Source organism: Artibeus jamaicensis, unplaced genomic scaffold, assembly GCF_021234435.1.
Source record: "Artibeus jamaicensis isolate MK-2021 breed Jamaican fruit bat unplaced genomic scaffold, CSHL_Jam_final contig_484, whole genome shotgun sequence".
Classification (NCBI taxonomy): domain Eukaryota; kingdom Metazoa; phylum Chordata; class Mammalia; order Chiroptera; family Phyllostomidae; genus Artibeus; species Artibeus jamaicensis.
In genome coordinates this window covers 504,757-525,470 of record NW_026521859.1, presented here as the reverse complement: position 1 = coordinate 525,470, position 20,714 = coordinate 504,757, and the positions used below count along the sequence as shown (strand labels likewise).

The 20,714-nt window shown below is 34.1% G+C and overlaps 1 protein-coding gene across 1 annotated transcript in view; it reads right to left on the bottom strand.

The window, feature by feature from the left end:
• Positions 1-20,714, bottom strand: part of BMP5 (bone morphogenetic protein 5) — a 120,582-nt gene that overhangs the window by 21,227 nt on the left and 78,641 nt on the right. Inside the window, exon 3 of the mRNA XM_037152083.2 lies at positions 18,338-18,486. Within this exon, the coding sequence (XP_037007978.1) occupies positions 18,338-18,486 (149 nt within the window). The remainder of the gene's footprint in view (positions 1-18,337; positions 18,487-20,714) is intronic.

Below are 20,714 nucleotides of genomic sequence, written 5' to 3'. Positions count from 1 at the left end.
AATCTTTTCTCAAATGTAGTTGAACATGTTGAATTTTATTATTAAATGTACAGTATGTTTCAGATATTGCAAACACATAAGTAAAGAAGACTGCCTTAAACATTCTGATCTAGGAAAACTATATGAGGTATGTATCCCCATGGATAATTTTACAAGCTGATCCTTCTTTATGGTTTCTAGTTTAAAATATATAGAATGATAATAGATAATATATAAAGATTAAACATTGAATATACAGTGAAAATTAAAATGAGATGAAATAGGGAAAGAATATTAAATTAAAAGGGTAGTAAGAACATCAGCTTGATCCCAAGCTTACTCATCTTAGGATTCAGACCTATCTAGACATAGCCACAACACTGGTAGGCATAATTCATGAAGCAAATATTTGAATGAGGATGGAGTAGCCTCATGGGAAAGTCATCCTAAGGAAAAGGTGAATCCTTAATTCACTGATTCAGAACAATGTCCCAGTGAGTATAAGAAAGTGGTGGTTTTATGTCCTGTGCAGCTTCAAAAGTTTGCGTGACTAACTCCTGAAAAAAAAAGCTAAGAGAATTCAAGAAAACCTAATAGAACTGCTCTTACTGAAAGTCCCTGTACAATACTGGGAAGGCAAAACATCACTACTTTGGAGTGTGGTTAATAATGTGACACAAGCAGTGAAACACAGGTTCTCCCTGCGTCAGAAGAGAGGCATGCCAGCATCTCCACATGGGCATAGGACGACAGGATGTGGGTCCAAGTTTATCTCCTGCACTGTAGTTAGTGTTAGCATGAGCTTCAGAGAGTGGCAGAAGTTCAAAGGGGAGCAGAACATTGGGGCTCTTAAGGTGTACCAACTACTGAACCAAAGTGGAAGACAGTGCCAGCGATGGCACAAAGTGGCTGTTTGATCAAGAAGACATTTCTCTTGCATAATATCCATGACTTAATGTCACACACTAGGCAGATGGAAGGGAGGTGATCTGTTCGGGATCTCCCACACAAACAGGAGGAGGGAGGAGATAGGAAAGTTTCTTTGAAGAATATACCAGAAGTCCAGTGATTTCACCGATGGCAGCTAGACCCAAAGAAACATTGTCTGTGCCCAATTATCCCAGGTTTGTATGTCATATAATTTTTGGATTATAAAATAAGAGAGGTAATGAGAACAAAAATGAAATTTCAAAGTTTGATATTGGCAACAGTATTTGTCTCCTGCATTTATACAAAGAATACTCTTTAAATCTTTGCATGTAAAAAACTTTTAGAACTATTCATATCTTGGCCATCTTATTTTCTCTCAGAATGATCATACAAGTACCAAGAGAAGAGAAACAACTTGAACAGTAAATATTTGGTCTTATAATTTCTCAGTTTTATTAACTACAGAGTGAATAAAGATGGGGCAAAAAGAAACAATTATTGTCTTCACACAGCAAACGAGAGGGAAGTATGTGACTCTGGGGCTCATACCCACTAAATTCTGTCGTAACTGAAGCTGGGGATTCAAGACCACAAATCTGCTACTCTGACCCTTATGACTTTGTTGAAGCACCGGGGTCAGGGAATTTATTCGCATCTGCCTAAGAACACATCATTTCACGTTTGAAGTCAGAGAAGGTAAGCTGGCCAACCAAAGGTCCATCCCAAACTCACTGGTTTTGTATTTCAGACCACTCTTTTTTTGGAAAATGTGACTTTCAAAATGTTTATTTCTTTAAAAACAGGGTTATTAAAGGAGACTCTGACATAAAACAGTTCTTTAGAGACATGTTGATGTTACAAGGATAAGTGGTTCCAAATAGGAGCATTTAGTTTCCCTCCAGAATATACAGTTTGGAAAACATTCATTTGAGGCTTTATCAGAGTCTAAACGTTCATATCGCTCTACGGTGTTCAGCATAAATTCCAGTTTGTTTTTTTTCTCCTATAAACCCATAGTAATTGACTGCTTAACCGAAAACACCTGTGATAGAAGTTGCGTACAAATTATATTTCCTTCATTTCAAAAGAGATTCTTGCAGCATCCTTTATGAATGACTTCATAGAAAATAAATCAATGCATTGTTTCTCATTCACATAGTCTCCTGATTTTTGCTTATTTTCAATCTGTGATTAAATTTGATTCTGGTGCTCTTAAATTATTGTTTCTAAACTCTAATTTTAACCCTTTTAGAAGCAGATAATTTAAGATGTGCAGAATTCTCTACCAAGCTTGCAGACTAAATCATTTTAAGTCAGATATTAAGGAATGTGGAGAAGATACAATTTCGTTTACTTAAATTCCATATATACTTTAACTCAGTGTAACCTTAAATTCAGCACAGTGCAATCTAGCTCTGAATTTCAATTCTGTTATATAATCTGATGAAAAATTTGCATAGTTTCTAGTTTTATAGTAAAAGCATAGACTTATCACCAGCTGTAAGTGCATGGATTTGAAATATCATGAACAGAATTTTACATTTGTGCTCAAAACTTTGTTTTATGATGGTTTACATTGCCTTATAAATGCAAAAACAAAGAAAGTCTCAGCTATTAAACTATTTCAGTGATGCTGGAAACTCACAGTTAAGTGATATTTAGAAATATTTTTAAATTAAATTTATCGGGGTGCCAGACTACAAGGTAGTAAGATTTTTGAGTGATTCTTTATTGCAATTCTGGGGTTCTAAACAAACCAAGCTCTCCATGAAATGCCTGTGCTACAGCTTCTCATTCTCTTCTTTATGGTGATATTTAAAAGAGTTAATTAAAAATAACTACTTTATTTTACATTAAATAGTTTATATTTACAATTCTATTGTCAGTATTAAAAAGAATCAAAGAAAAAAGAAGGAACCAATGTAATAATATATGTGAATAGGGATAAGATTCTGTGGCTGATGTTAAAGGAGAAAAGACACAGTGGAGCTATGCAATTCGCAGAGGGTGACTGGGCACTGAATCCTGACGCACTGACGTGAAATGGGAGCTGAGGGTCACCTGCAGATGAGAAATGTGGTTGTAATTCCTGGTGAAATGACAGTAGAAGGAATCCATTTTTGTCTATGATTGGGGTGTGTGAGGTAGACAAGTTCAGAGGAAGAAGATACTGTTCTAAAAGTTGAAATCCCTTCTAAAAATTTTGCAGACAGGACTATAAGCCCTACAGTTTGAAAACATGGTGGGGATTAGAAAAGTGGATATTTGTCCAGAAACACCTTGGTGTGCTGACTAAAGGCATGACCGATGGGGGAAAAAAACAAACAGTTGAGAAAAAAGCTCATGGAACTCCAGGAGGAAGGGCCTGAGGAAAGAAAGGCTGAGACTCATAATGGAGCAGGGCCACAGGTGTGTGCCTAGCTGTGGCACCTGTCCAGTCCACTCAAATGTTTTATGCACTGAGAGTGGAACTGAGATGAGGAAAAACACTTAGTCTCTTTTCATGGAACTTCATTTTGAAACAAGGAGGCGTACTGTAACTTGGTCCATATTTTCAGATAGTGGAATATGAATCTCAAGCTAAAAATTTCAATTTACCTTCGCATCAGCATTACTTACATTCTTCCTTTTTTTAAATCCTCAACCAATGAGATACTCACTGATTTTAGAGGAAGGAAGGGAGAGAGAGAAGGAGAAAAATATCAATGTGGGTGAGAAAAATCTATCAGTTGCCTCTCATTCCCTCCCCAACCAGGGACCACACCCACAACCTAGGCATGTGCCCTGAACAGGAATCAAAATTGAGACCTTCTGGATTATGGTATGAAGCTCCAATCAACTGAGCCACACCAAGCAGGGAAGCACTTACTTTTTAATAGCTCTTCTTTTCATACAGGGTGGGACAAAAGTAGGTTTACAGTTGTGAGTATGCAAAACACAGAGCTTATTCTTGTGCTATTACCTATTGATTCTTGTATTATTTTCCATAGAAACAACTGTAAACCTCCTTTTTCCCCTGCACATCAAGTGCCTTCCCCTGAGGCCCTACAAGCTTTATAGATAGCACCTGTCATGTGACCCAAAAGACTGCTCAGTGGTTGGTCTTACAGCTCTCATTTATTTTAAGAAAGTAGAAACATTCTTTTCAGAAGACCATGGGGAAAGTGAATTTTTTCTTAGTTTTTGCCCCCCTTATGTGACTTTTTAAAATAAAAAGTGAACACACTTCTTTTCTTTAAAATCATAGATTTAAGTGAATATGATGATGATTTTCAGCAGAAATCAACAAATATGGCCTCTAATAACTATTTTATATGTTAATATATCAATAAAGAAAAGATTTTAGACTTCAAACTCATGTTAATTTGTTTCATAGCAGTGAAATTAATTTTATTGTCTGCATTTTATCTATAGTGATAGATGTGGTCTTCTAAATGAATTTAATACATTTGCTTGGTAAATTTACGCACATCTAAATAAAACATTATTTTTTAACAGCTTATATAGTATATAATGCAAAAAGACTTTTTATCATACAGAAAAGCATGGTTCATTAAATGTTTGACCTTCCCTTTCAATTTGACATATGAATCCATGAAATGACCACAAGCTATTATTCTTCTAGAATCTTTACAATAGGCTAGTACTACCAGAATGGAAGAGAAATATATTATTTTAACACCTAATAAAGAGAAAGAGTGAAAAGAGTAAAAGTATTCCCCCAAATCTGCAATAAAGAACTGATACTGAGATGTCTAATGCCTATGCCATGATAAGTGTCTACTTTTGCTAAAAAAAAACAAAACTGAATTAAGACATTTGGGACTTAATTATTTCTTATACATATGAAGATTGGACCACAAAACATTCTTGTGAGTGATGAAAAACAGAACTTTTCTTCAACTTCTCATATCCTTGGCGATAACAAGAATATAAACTGGCCCACTCCACAGAAGGACCAGCCCCAAGGTGGGATCTCACATCACCTTGATTCCATGGTGGCCCCCAGAACGAAAGCATCCTTCTGAGCTATCCACAGGCAAAACAATAGTTAGATTTCTAGAGTGTTCACCTTTGGGGTGTACTGGGGTCATCAGCATCATCTGATCTCATAACATAACTAGAACTTTCATATATGTATCAGTCAAATTACTTAAAGAGAAATCATTTGATTATAGCTGGTACCCAAAAGTAATAATAGACATGCCTTTCAAAGGATCAGAGAGACTAGGAATTGAGAAGGCTAGCTAATTCAATACTTCTGAAGTTAAGAGAGAAGCAGCAGCTGTCATCTATTGAAGTTAGATATACTGATTTACATGCATTATCATATTTACTCATAACAAAACAATGGCTACATTTCAAATGGATAAAAGCTCAAGAAGGGTTCGAGGTTTAACTCAACCCTGTCAACCCTACAGTACTATGTTATTCCTTTAACTACACAGTGTTTCCCTTTGTTAGGGATTGTTCAGAGCTGATGCTTTCATCTTAGGTCTCTGCTTTTTCCCTTACGACTGGAGGAAAACCCTCCATCTCATAGGTCTCTCAGTAACCCACAAACTGTGTCTGTCGAGAATAGCGTTATAGCTGTTTGTTTTGTTAAGTTCAAAATCAGACACTCCTTGCCAGCCTTGAAAGGGCAGGTGGTTTCCCTGGTTTCTATTCCACTCAAATTGAAACTTGTCACACTACAAAGAAATTGGTGTGCATTTACTTTTATGAAGCTAGGATATGTGACTTTCCTATCAAAATAATTTGCCTCTAATTTTACATTTTGATCACCACTTATAATATATACTATTGAGCTTGCTCATTACATGCTTTTGTTCCTGTTGTCTTTTTTCATACCCTGTGAGCATGCACCAGGTGTGCCAAACTTGAACTCTCAACAGCACTGAACACAGAGACTCCTAATACCTCACACGGACTAAAGGTCCTCTCTTCTCTGCTTCGCACTCCCTGCTCATGATGCAAAACCAGAGCTGCTGTTATTTTTGCAGTATGTCTTTAAGAAATATGTACCAACAATAAGTTAAACTTACAGCAGAAAAGAACAATGGGAAAAACAGAGTTAATGCTGGTATATGGCAAAAAATAAAGAGAATTTCATAATCTTCATGGTCCTAAATTGATATAAGCATGAAAATATTTGTCCCTCAGATTATTAGTTAAACCAGGGTTGTGAGAGTCTGAAATGAGTAATATAACAAACAACAAAAACTGGAATAAGTTCCTGACATTGGCATTTGTTGGGCAAGATTGGTGCTGTTCTGAATTAGGGAAAATCAAAAACAGAAACACAGATGTAGCTGAACACTTCCATATCCATTTTCATTAAGGGAAATGTAAAAGATGGTAAAATACATCTTGCACCAGATAATGAGGCAAGACTAACTCTTCTTTGTCTCTGCTTACTTTTAAACCATTGATTTCAAAATTCTATTTTTATGTATGCCTTTGTGTTGCAATGGCACAATTTGGATGAGCAAATTATGTTTAGCATGTAGCTCTCATTCAAATATAAACATACTATAAATTAAAACAAAGGAAATGATCTTTAAAACCTAGTTTTGAAATATTGTGTATAAAATGGACATGGTAAAAGAGCAACCTCAAGTTTTACAGGTTATTACTGAATATATTCTATAATCAACATCTGTTTATAAAGGAAAATTATTTTCTTACTACAAATTATTACACAAGACCAAACTAAGCTATGAGAGGTCCATTTCAGAGTTCTAACAAAAATTATAATAATAGATATCAAACATAGATATGGACATTCAATAAATCAGAATAATTGTGCTTCATTGTCAACAGAACTGAGCTATATGTAAATTTGAAGATTAAAACAATTTCATTCAAAATATGAGCTTTTTAGAAAAGCACTCATGGTTCATCCAATGAAGCTCTGCTTACCTGGGGCGGGGCGGGGGGAGCTAAGCACACTGACAAATTTAAAAAGTGTTTCATTGCCAGAGATTTTCCTTTTAAAAAAGTTTTCCTCAATGTGTTGCTCCCCAAAACAAAATTCAGGGAGTCCAAGACCTCTTTAAAGTTGTAACCATACCAATTCACTTTCAGCTTTGATGCTGGGAGAAGGGATGTTCTGATGAGAGAAAGGACTGATTTCATACTGACTTTTGCAAAATAATAAACTAATACATTTTTTGGAAACTGCATTCTTGACTAGACTCAGGGTGAGAGTTTGGGGCACCCTGGTTTAAGTCACAAACTTGAGCAGTTGACACTTGAAAAGAGTTGGGGAGAGGTGGATATGAGGGTTCCTTGATGGGGAGGTTGGATGAAGGGAGAGGAAAGCAGAGAAGGAGAGAAAACAAGAAAAGGAGAATCTATCAAAATGCATGAGTGAGCAACATGGAGCATGAAGGAAGGAGGAAGTTAGTTATCGAATTAAAAATAAAGAAATCAAATTTGGCTAAATTTAATTACAGGTTGAAGTCAATCGCTGGCAAGAGAAAAGTCACTTTTCCTTCTTTTCAATTTATAAATTTATCAAATTAACTTTAATTGTGTAAGGAGCTAAGAGAACTATTTATGTCTGTAGTTAGATTGGGAAAATTAAAAATATGATAAAACTGCTATTACATTTTTTGGGCCAGATCACATTTACATTCCAGACAGAAAATATAAAAGTCCATGAGTAATTCCCAACATATCCAATATAAAATTTAATTTTGTTCCATAACAATAATTGGTAATAGCATTGTTTTATTTGGAAATTATAAAAATACATTTTTATTTAAAATTTACACAAACTTTATGTAATTTGTGAGAGTCATAGCATCTAAGACCTCTGAACACAAATCATTTTTAGACTCATGGACAAGATTCTTAAACTAAGGCTAAGTTTGCTCATGCACAAAATGGGATAATGATGGAAATAAAGTAGACATTCCATTTAAAGAGCTTAGCAAAAGGCCTAGCATTTAGTAAGGTCTCAGGAAATGTTAGTTTCTTTTAGTTATTAAAATTATCTTGATTGGCCCTCTCAGCAAATATATGGTTTGAATATTTATTTAAAATGAACTAAAGATGTACCAAGGAAGTAAAACCTGGATTTAATCATGAAAAAGTAAAAAAAAAAATGAGATATTAGTATAGAAGAGTAATTAATGTTGATAAAAACACTATGAAAATCAGGGTATATAAACAACAGATTTTTCATTAGACATAAGTTTGGATAGGATTTGAAAATAAAGTTTATGAAAATCTTGCATGATTAATACAAGAATTAATAAGATCTTGGGTTGAACAAAGTAGAAATTTAGCAGTGCTTTAATATTTATGGTTAGCTACTCTAGTCCTGAAAGGCATATTGATGATTTTGCTCATCTTTATGCAGCAGGAAATAGCAAAAAATCTAAAGCATACAGGAAATTTTATGTTCTTTGATGTACTTTAAGAGATTATATAAGTTAAAAAAAACCCATAGGTCACAGCTTACATGGGTTTGGAGAATCAACAAATACTGATTTTAGACACCAAAGAAAATCTATGTCATATTTATTTTCAGTAGACATCTAGTCATTTTTACCATAAAAAAATGAAGGAATTCTCATTTTGTAATCATTCATATAAAGTGACCAATGCATATATTTAGCTATATTTTCAAACTTTCTTCATGGCTTGATTCATACCAAAACCAAGAATTTTAGAAACAGACACATTCTCATAAATTAATTTATGTTTCAGTGTTGTGGAATGCAACTGTAATTATGCTCTGGAAACAAATAGATTTTGCTTTGTTATGATACCGAAAAATTTCTGCAGCACTTAAAGTAAAAGGAAATACACTAAGTGCTTTAATAAGAGCTCTCTGGAAATCTTAATAGTGACAGATTTTCAGCTGTGAATTTGTATCTGACTCCTTACGTGATAACTTATGAATGTGTTTCTGCCTCGATATTCTCTTTCGACACACACACACACTTACCCTGAGAAAACATGCATGGAGTGTATTGCTTCTCTTTACCAGTTTCTCCATCTCTGATTTTACATAATATCTTGAGTTTGAGTTTGAATGTAACTAGTTCTCAGGCACTTTTATGACAGTACATTTCTATGCACCATGGCCTCTGAAAATAATATTTATATATGTATAATGATTCAAATGTAAGTATAAGTAAATTACAATCACCTGACAAATTATCTCATGTAATATAATAATTCCTAGACAAAGGGTCTAATAAATGGTGAATTCTTCCATTCACATGTAGCTCACTCCATCACAATACAAACAAGCTTCACAGCCATCAATTTCCACTCCTTAGGCACTTTTTTCCTTGTGCCTTAAATCTTCCTGTTTTGTACACTGATTTAATTTCTAGATTACTTGAAAAAATACAACTTTACCTATTTATTTTACTTAGTTAAGTGTTTGAAGATAAATATCCCTTATCTATTCTCCCAGTTTATCCTTTTATTTAGTTTTTATTGTTGTTCAATTATAGTTGTCCCCATTTTTCCCCATTATTCTCCCTTGCCTTACCCTCTCCCCACCTCCCAAATTCAATCCCCCCATTGCCTTTGTCCATGGGTCCCTTATACATGTCCCTTGACTTGACCCTTCCCCTTCTTTCTCCATTCATCCAAAAGTCAAGCAAGTATGCTCTGATTATCTTTAACATCAAACAGTACATAAAGAACTACTTCTTTTATACTAATATTTACCTAGGAAAATTAAAGGAGTATATGTTGCATTTTTCCTTCCAGAACACTTAGCAAAATATGTGATTCTTGCAATTTCACTGATGTAGACTCTCATTTATATATTTGAAACCAATTGTCATCACTGTGAATTCAGCAAAAGGGAGCCATAAGCTTTAATGAACAAAAATGACTTAATTTTCTCTTAAGATGGAGTTCAGATAAGGGAAGAGAATATTATCAAATCTCAAAATGTTTAGGAGATCTTCTGGTAACTGGATACAAGTTAAATTTCTGAACTGAGATAAATAATAATGAGAAACTGTAGTCAGTAAGTCAAAAAATAGATCACCTTTGACCTCCGAATTTCTTTTGCTACTTATTAGCACTATATCAGCTAAATTCAAATTAACCAGCCCCATTAATCATTTGACCCTTGACACAGATACATAGTTATCTGATAACACAGGGGCTTAATTTGGAAATTTTCCCCTGAGGTAAAAAGGCTGTCCTAGGAATCCTAAGGATAGCGCAACAAACTTGCTTAACTAAATACTTTCCTTTATCAATAGCACATTTAGGAGATATCACAGAATGCTGCAATTTTGAAGAAATTTTTTATCAGTATGTTAAATTACTCTGTAAGTAATAAAAACAATAGGAATAAAAAACACCTCAAGGTGGTAGAAAAATGACTAATCCTATTCCTTACTATTAATGCAGATGTAGCAGTTGTCAATTTCTAGGAAGGAGCAACAGCAAAAATGTCATATCTCAAAGAATAGATAAAATGGAAAAACCCTGGGTAATAAAAGTTTTTAAAATACCCACTTTTAATTTTGTTGTATTGATAACTAAAACCAAAGTTAAGATTTTTAACTTTTTGTAATAATGATAAGGAAATAAAAGAAGATTAAATTCTTGGAGCTTTTAGGAAAGCCTGATTATTTATATATATAATTTCAAGAAACAAAATAGATAAAACTCTTGTGTATTAACAAGAGAAAGAAATGTAACTTTACCCATTTACAAAATCTGAAAAATATGACCAACAGGAGTTAGAGTCTAAGAAGAAGACAATCATTACAATGGTTTCTTTCCTTGACATCTTCTCTGATGTTCTTCCAATCATTTCAAAGGTAGCTTCAGTTTCTGATTTTTTATGGGATATATTTATATAATAGGGGGTTTTGTGCATTTTTCTATTACTACTAACACAACATATGTATATTGGAACTATCAGGCCACTACTCTTTACGAAAGGCTGTTAATGTATCTTTAACCACGTATTCTATGAGTATTAAAATACTGCTTATAATTCTACAGTCTTTGTAAGAAGTCATGTCATAAGTCGTGCTAATAAGTTTACTAGTCAATTACTGGTAATTTACATTGGGGGTAAATAGATTGAGGGTAAATTATATACAGCATAATTACATTGAGGTAATTATCCCTCTATATAACCCTACTGAGTGACAGGAAGCTTGTTTCCCTTATGTTTTTTATGTAATTAGTTATCCCCCAAATACTACACTATTTTTTTCTAAGGATAAAATGGTTGGGACTCAAGAAAAGTACCATATTACTAATAATACCATAGTACCATGGTACTAATAATTTGATATTCGGTGGTGTCTACAGATACAAAACTAACATAAGCAAACAATTAATCCTGACACATATCTCTGAACACTCATTTCTATTTTCTTCATTCCCTAGACCAGAATATATTTCAAAATGAAACAAAGACACTGAAATAGAGAACAAGGGGACAGCGACCAGAGGGGAGAGGGAGGGAATTTAAGGGGGAAAAAAGGGGAGGGATTTAGAGGAACTAGTATAAAGGACACAGGGATGAGAACTAAGGGGGATGGAAATGGGAGGGAGGTGGGGTGCATGGGGGAGGGGTGGGCTGGGATGGGAGAAATAGAAAACTGTACTTGAAAAATAAATAAAATTTAAAAAGAGAATATATTTCAAAGTTCCCTATCAATAATCATTTCATCAACCAAAGTTATTAGTAACTGTCTATACACTGTGCTACCAAATCAAAATTTAAGAACATATGTCAATAATCTTACCTGTCTTTGGTGGACTATCATTAGTGAATTTATCTAAAACTTTCTTAAAACATTTGTAAAACTTCTACAAAAAATTACTGATCCCAAGTTAAAGGAGTGCCACCTGGAGTAAATAAAAAGTCCCAATGAACTACTATGTAGACAACTGAATATAAAGACCTGTGTTCCTGTCTTATTACATGGGGTTCTGACCCCATCATCTAATACAGCCATATACTGTGCTTGTAAGGTAATTACTATAACACTCATTTTATTGATGCTATGGCTAAAATATGAAATATTTTGTAAGAGCCAATATTTAAATCTAGCTTTCCTAATGATTTCATCTCAGAATTTTATTTACAGGATAGAACTATTTACTTATCCTTCTTATTCAAATGAGTTACCAAAATTTTAAATTCTAAGTTAGCTGTAGCAATGACTATAAATTTATTCAAATTATACTTAAGCATCAATTAAAATGAAATTTAGTTTGAAAGTTATATTTCTGAAATATTTTTTCTTCATTTGACTAAAAAATGTAGTAAAACTTTGAAATCTCTGACTTTAAATCTAAATTTTTACCTTTATATGTTTGGAAATTATGGCACAACTTTGAAGACAAATGGATTTTAGAGTCTTATTTTAAAAAAGAACCTTACAATGTTTCTTGGACATTAAACAATACCTTTACAAAACAACACTTTGATGACTTGAATACAAATGAATCAGAAACATACGGATTGAATTTTCCTTGACATATTAGTGGGTTTGAATACAGAGGAAAAAAATTATTGGCAAAATTCATTCTGAGTATTGCCAAACCTAAAATGTCTGCAAACACAGGCTTTTTAAAAAGACACTCTAATGATCCCAAAAATACTATCTTTGTTTTTCCATCTCTAAATTATTCTATAAACCCAAGTTTGAAAAAAGAATCAATTTACTTGGAAGGTTAAACTATATAAAACATCACACAAAGGAAAATTACAGTGTTTAGGGTGAAAACCCCATTAACCTAGATTAAACTGCTCTGTAATAAACCTTGTGTGTATGTATGTGTATAGAATAATATTAATCCTTACCAATTTTCAATAATAATTTTCATAAAGTCCTAATAAGTCACATAGTTAATATATTTTTATAATTTAGGCAGTTGAAAATCTAACAATAAATTATAAGACAGACCTAAGCTTACTCATTTGCTTTTTGAAAAGAGTATATATTATATCATGGAGGTTCATTAATAACCACAAGAGACTGGTTGAGAACTTTCAAACTGATTTTGCACAATTGGATACAACCACTTGTCTGAAATCTCTATATTTGTCCATTAAAAAGCAGCATTTTTTTACTTGTTTACTTGCTCCTATGATTGCTTTATTTTATTGAAACACACCTATGAAACCCAGAGGATAATCTACTCTGCATGAAAAAAATATATCAGTAAAATATTCTTAAACTCTCCTGCCAAATCCATGGCAGTTCATTTGTCAGATTTCTAAAAAGAGCATTTCACAAACTAACATATTTTCCACAGGTCCTCTGAAAAACCATAATGCTACTTTTGATTTCAACAGTCTTTTGATTTCCAAAATATATTTAGGCCTCTGTGATTTTTTTCTGTGCAGAAGCAGGATAAGTAAAATTTAATAATATTCATCAGTGAATTTCTCCTCACCTTATGATTGAAACTATTTTAACTACTGTACTGTGGTTTGCGGTACAAAATTCTTCTCCTGTGTTACACCAAACCTGTTTGGTTAATAATCACCCAAAATTTACAGTATGGAATGTCTTTTGAAGAGTAACATATTCAGTGTCAGGTGGCTTGAAAGAGCCTTTTAAATCACAAACTCATTCAATGATCATTCAAGACGTGTTTTTAATACCTACAATCTGCATTGTACTAAGTAAGCACTGAGGGTGCGATTGTGAACAAGAAATACACATCCCATGACCTCATAAAACTGATATTCATTCCAACATGTAATCACGATGGTGTTGCTGTGATTGATTAAAGCAGCAAGTCTAGTTCTTTTATGAAGTGTGAGCAAGCTACAAGAATATATTATACATAAGTTAAATTTAATGTGCCTTCCATGATTTGCCTCCAGATCACTTTCCTAATAGCATCTGCAATCATATTTTACACATGGAAGTGGTTCTAGCTAACTCTGGACTATTGACTTTTCCCAGATTATACCATTCCATTTTCCCATTCCATCTATTTACTCACATCATTTCCTCACCCAGGAATGATTTCTCTTCTCCTGGCCTCACCACCACTCCATGTACTACCACAACTCCCTCCTTTTCATTCCATTTTTTGAAATCTTACCCAACTGACCTAGTTTAAATGCCACCTGAACCACAGTCCTTTCTGTTTTCTTACAGTGTCTTGATTACACCACTATTTTTGAGCATTTATGGTAGCTTATTCTTTCCAAGATTAACTATATATATATATTGTGTCTCCCAAGTTATATTGACCTTTAACTTTTCTCTTGCATACATAGGCACTCAACAGTTTTATGTTGAACAAACAAACAAATGAAAAATAGTCAACAATTGAATTTGAAAGCAGACTTTTCTGTCATTCTTTTATAACTTCCAGTTACTTTTGCTAAAAAGTAAACATATTTAGAATCCATTATTTCAAATAAAAGATGGTGTGTCTGCCCTGTTTGGAGCATTAGCACATTATTATGTTGAGAACATCAGCAGTAGTAATGAATGGAGCATCTGGTTATCCATATTTACAGAGAAACATCACATGTATATTCTCCATGAGGTTGCCATTAACAAAATTAAGGCACAGGGAAGGTCACTTGCTTTGCTAAGGCCCTGTATGCTCTACCACTGGTTAGAACCTGTTTTAAGTATGCTTACATGCAAAAAGCCAACTTGTCTAGCACATTTAACCATTGAATATTTTATAGTAGATTATATTGAAGAGACAAGGAAGAGCAACAAAGTGCTGTATATTATCAAACCTAACTCTTAAATGAGGAATTTGGAAACCTTTGAAAGATATGAAATGTTAGTTTATTTTAGGGCCTTAAAACATAATATATCAGTAATGTAAATTTATGTTTAAAATATAAGAGCAATAAATCAAAGGGGGAGAGAAACTGAAAATATGAAATACTTCCAGCATAGAAGATAAATTGAAAGCAGATAGAAGCTAAACTATATAGATAGCAAAGGAAAAAAGAATTAATAGAAGAGGAGTGAAAAAACAAAAGAGAAATATCAGAATTTTCAAGTGGGTGTGGGACAGAATTAAAAGGAGACAGACTGATCATGCTTCATAGATCTCTTGAGTTGTTTAGGTTGACATTTCAAGCACATCCCTGAGGAGAAGACTGGGAGAAGCACATACCACTCATTTCATTTTTTTTTGTTTGGGTCTCATACCAGGGAAGAAAGGACTGGCTCACCCCAACACTGCTGAAATCCCAGTGCCGCTTCTGACCATAAATTTACAGTAGCTTAACATTATAAGGATTTTTGAAAGATTATTCAAACATGGGCTTTTCTCAGTCCACATTTATAATGCTTGAATTCTGAAAATCCTTAACACCAATCTCAAAGCCACAACTGAAAAATAACCTATCATTCAAAATATAAAATTGCTTATAAAAATTCAGCATTCTAATTAAAATCTATGGAAAGTCTGGATTGGGGGAGGGTGTGAAACTTGTCTATAACACTTGCAGCAAAAACATTATTTTTTCAGTCAGGATCTGAGGCCCATGAAACCTTCACTACGCTAACTCTGGAATATAATTTATAGCTGGCAACCTCATTCTACATACAAAACCTTGGAGTGACAACACTGGTTATATTATTATTCTTAGGCTGTGAACTTGCTTATAAGTAAAACAATGGCACATGAAGTCCTATTGCTTACAATAATGAACCCCTTAAAAAACCAAAGACAGCCCTGGCTGGTGTAGCTCAGTGGATTGAACACAAGCCTGTGAACCAGAGGATCATGGTTTGATTCCCAGTCAGGGCACATGCCTGGGTTGCAGGCCGGTTCCCTGCAGGTCAGGTCCCATCAGGGGACGCACAAAAAGCAACCACACATTGATGTTTCTCTCCCTCTCTCCTTCCCCTCTAAAGATAAATAAATAAAATCTTAAAAAAAAACCCAAAGACAGACACATCTTATGTTTAGCTGTAGTTCAGTAAACAAGGCAAGGATAAATGAATGAGACAGATTCTAAGATTAATGTATCTATTGCCTGATCCTGTGAAGAACTAAAAGCAGTAAAGTTTAATGAGGCATGTTCTCTTATTATCATCCCTTTAAAAACTATTGGGTTGGTCAAAAAGTTCATTGTTTTTTTTTCCCCTAAGATGGCTCTTACTGAAAGGAGTGCTTAGTTGTCTTTAACTTCATTCAAAACAATTTTGTTAAATTGTATTTGACAACTGTCATATCAGCGTGCATATTTTCCTTTTCATTTTTTAACTTTTTTATTGTCATTCAAATACAGTTGTCCCCATTTTTTCCCCATTACTCTTCCCGGCCCTACCCTACCACCTCCCACAATCAATCCTCCCCCTGTTGTCTTTGTCCATGGTCCTTCATACATGTTACTTGACTTGAACATGTATAAGTCTACCCTCCCCCTTCTTTCCCTTGTTATCTCCCTCCCTTCTTCCCTCTGGTCACTGTCAGTTTGCTCTTTTATTTCCATGTCTCTGGCTCTATTTTGCTCGCTTGTTTGTTCTGCTGACTAGGTTCCACTTTTAGGTGAGATCACACGGCATTTGTCTTTCACTACCTGGCTTATTTCACTTAGCATAAGCTTTTCGAAATTGGTAGATTTTTGTATAGCCATTTTAATATTGGAGATGAAAGAAAATATGCAACATTTTTGCCATATTGTGCTTTATTATGTCAAGAAAGGTAAAAGCACAACTGAAACAGGAAAAAAAATTGTGCAGTGAATGGAGCAGGTGCAGTCACTGACTGAACATGTCAAAAGTGGTTTGGGAAGTTTTGTGCTGGAGATTTCTTGCTGAACTATGCTCCACAGTGGGGTAAATCCAGTTGCAGCCAATAGCGATCAAATCAAGACATTAACTAAAAACAATCAATATAATACATGTAGGAGATAGCCAACATACTCAAATATCCAAATTAATAAAGTCATTGGTGAAAATGAAAAATGTGTATTTTATTTTACAGAAAAAAACTAAATGAACTTTATGGCCAACCCATAATCTTCCCTAGACCTGACCCTAACATTTGCAGGGTTTGGGGCAAGGACACAATGTAGGCCCACTTGGTACATTTATACTACCTAAAAATACTAATCAAGCTAATAAATCAATAAATAAATTATGCTCTAGACTCCTACATGACAAGTATAATTTTAAATAACCTGGAAGTCCAGATTTAAATATTAAAATTTTTGACTCTTTGAGTGATCAAAGGCCAATGATCCTCTGAATAAACTGGCCGTGGCTTCCCTGGGACCCTGACCAATGTGCCAGGACCCTCTTCACCACGGCCTGTAAATGCTTTTCTATTTACCTGACATGGCTACTCTTCTTGCCTAATCACGTCTTCCTAACCCTTAAGATTATAGCTTGAATTCTCTCACCACTGCTCAACACTCATAAGTCTGTCTGACTCTACTCATGTGGTGACATACACACAATACTGTTGTGTGTTTATTACCTTATGCCTCATCAAGCCTCAGGAAGCCATCTCTGCATTTGCTCACTATTTCATCTCTAGTATCTGGCCAAGCACATAGCACACAGTTGCTCAATGAATACTTGTGAGCATAAGAATAACTTCTGGGGTTTCTTAAAAATGAAGATTTCCTACAGAACCCTCCCATAAATGATTCTGGAGCTGCTGTCTTTGACCAAATATTATACTATGTTAAGAGCTAATTTGGTGTTATTTTCTGTGGATTTATTTTATGACTCTTTTGTTCTATCCCCAATCTCCCTTTCACCTTGTGTTACTTTTTTAAAGATTTTATTTATTTATCTTTAGAGGGGAAGGGAAGGAGAGAGGGAGAGAAATATCAATGTATGGTTGTCTCTCATGCATTTCCTGCTGGGAACTGGCCTGCAATGCAGGCATGTACCTTGACTGGGAATCAAACCACAGTCCTTTGGTCCACAGGCCCTCACAGGGCCACGCTCAATCCACTGAGCTACACCAGCCAGGGCCCACCTTGTGTTATTATTAATAGATCTTTTGTCTGTTTCCCTAGCATTTTTGAAAATATACATTTCTTTGTTATTTTTAGTCGGATTTTGAAATGTAATTTACATAGTAATACTCATTCTTACTTAATGTGTAATTCAATTCATGTTTACAAATTACATAGTTTTGTTACCACCTCCCCAAGCAAGGAATAGGTCCATAGCACTTTGCATATAGTTTTCTCTTGGTATTATTATATTACATTATTTCTCCTTGTTTGCATACAGGTTTTCAATACAAGATTAAAAACTCCTTGAGAACAGGTACAGTACCTACTCTCTCCATTCCTGCCACGGCGCTTGACCAGTACACTATCTTAGGGAATACATTATCTTGCACATTGTAGGTATAAAACCTATTGATTAAATTGAACAACAAAAACAACAAAACACCCTTTAACTCTCATTGTGTCAAAACCAGAACCACAAAGTACATGAAATTCAATGCTTACCATCTCCTGTTTCTGCACAGAGCTGTAAACCCAAATTGTTCTGTGGATTAATCACCCAGTGATTGCTGGTCACAGTGATGTCAAAGACAAGCCAGCCCACATCTAAAGCTTGGGCCTTTCTTGTGTCTAACAGAAACAGATCTGCATCCCTAAGGAGAAAAAGAGCAACAATAAAAAAAAAGTTAAAGGTTTGAACAAAAACCATCCCTTCCTATTCTTAAGTGAAAACATTACAAAATCACTTTGTAAAATAACAGGAGTTAATTAAAGAACAAGGGAAACAAGTGACTCAAATGATGAGTAATAAGATACAGAAACTTTTTTATTGCTAGACTCCTAACTCAAACCTGGTATAGATTAGTAATATCTGAAAGCAATTTTCATTTTCCTGCTCTTCGCTGGCCTTTACAAACTGACTTAGTGAGCTCGATTTGGTCCCCGATAATCAATGTTCCCTGAAACCACTACCTGTAAGTAGCTCTCCTCACTAGCAAGTTCACAGGCAAGGATTAAACTGCCTGTAGAGATGGATGTGAAAGTAGTTTCTCTGGTTTGGATGAATGTGGATTTTCAAAGGCTACAGCAAACAGCTCCTCATTAGTATAGTAGTTAGTATCCCCACCTATCAAAGGGTAGAGCACAGAAATAGTTTTCCATTTGTGTCGATTTTCATTATATGTTTTTCCATTTCATAATACATATTTTAAATTTTTACTTCATTTTCCATTTTTATATATAAATTATTTTATGGATACCAAAGGCTTAAAAGAGGGTCAGAGAGTGCATTATTTAATTGAGGGGTAAATTTCATGGACTCAGTAAAAAATATCTACCCTCACTTGCTTTAACATATTCTGCAGGCATAAATCCCTTGGGGACAGTAATAGGTATGAATATGAAATTGTATGTTTAAGAAAAATCTCCATAATGTTACTGATATTAGCATTTATCCCTTAACTTTCACATTATATTTACAAATGTATGAATGCTTGTAGAATTATGATGAATTATTTTATTTATAATATTCTTACTATAGGCAGCCTCTGAGCTAAATGTCACATATTTCTGACACTTAATCTTTACAGCAGCTCTTTTAGGCTGATGAAGCTGAGGCTCATATAGGTTAATGGTAAAACATTGGAAGACCTTCAAAGCAAAACAGAAATACATTATTATGCATTTTATGACCTTTTATACTGTGCTGAATCTGTTAAAGAGCTTATTGTACATATGAGGAAACTCAGAACTGTGTCATAACCAGGTATGTTAAATACTGTTTCAATGCATTTGCCATCTATCTGTATAATAGAAGCCGTTTCAAAGGTGGCTTATAAAATGTAGAAGGCAAATTTTGAATAAAATCAAATCATGCACATATGTTAATTTTTAGATAAAACGTTTTATAATTAAAAATTAAACTATTTTTAACAGAAGTGAAAAATTTCCCAATATTTTAGAAGCCACATCTTCACTTCTTTATTTCAACTAGATTTATGCCATTTCTCCATTAACCTAGAGAATGTAAAATATATGTATTATGATCAATTAAATTGTTCAGCTAACCTACTCCAAATTATGCAACTTTCATTTGCCTTCACAATTTTAATCATGGTGTTTACCAAAGGAGGGTTGCAGACACTTTTTTATACTTATTACATGATTCAGTTTGAGGTACCGTAGATGTAGGACAATCATGCACCACAAAGAAATGAAAAGTTTCAAAGAGTTCCCATCAAATTTTAAAAATCCATGATATTCATAGTATGATGGAATGCCAAATTCTCCCTCTTCCTTCTAACGTAGAAAATCCACCAAATAAGCAAGCTCCAACAAAGGTTATCCTTACAATTTTGAGATATTTAGTAAATATCTTTGAGACAATTAACATTATCTCATAAACAAAAGAAGGAGTCAGTCATCTTGCATCTTGGAAAGTATGAAAAGGCTACCCTGCTTTCAAGCTTGCTTTTGACTAAAGCATGGTACAAATGTTCTAATAAATCCTGCAAAACTTATAATAACATCCCTTGGCATTAAAAAGTAAACCCCTAGAAAACAAAGAAGAACAAAGGTAAATTTTTGACAATAGTTTCAATATCTTTAGGTATTATTAAGATGGTATTCTCTATGAATTTAAAATTGTTCTATTTTTTTAGGAAAAAATCCCCAGAGAACCCATGACCAAATCTCAAAACTGCCAAGCGCATCTATAGAGAAAATGTTCTAGTTTTAATAGATATATATTGAAAAAGCATCAACCAAAGTATTCAAGCAAACTCCAAATATCTGAATTTTAGTAATATAAATCCCAATTCATTGGAAGGTAAATCTAGGCAAACAGTATGCTTAAAAAATTCATGTATTTTTAGTTCACCTC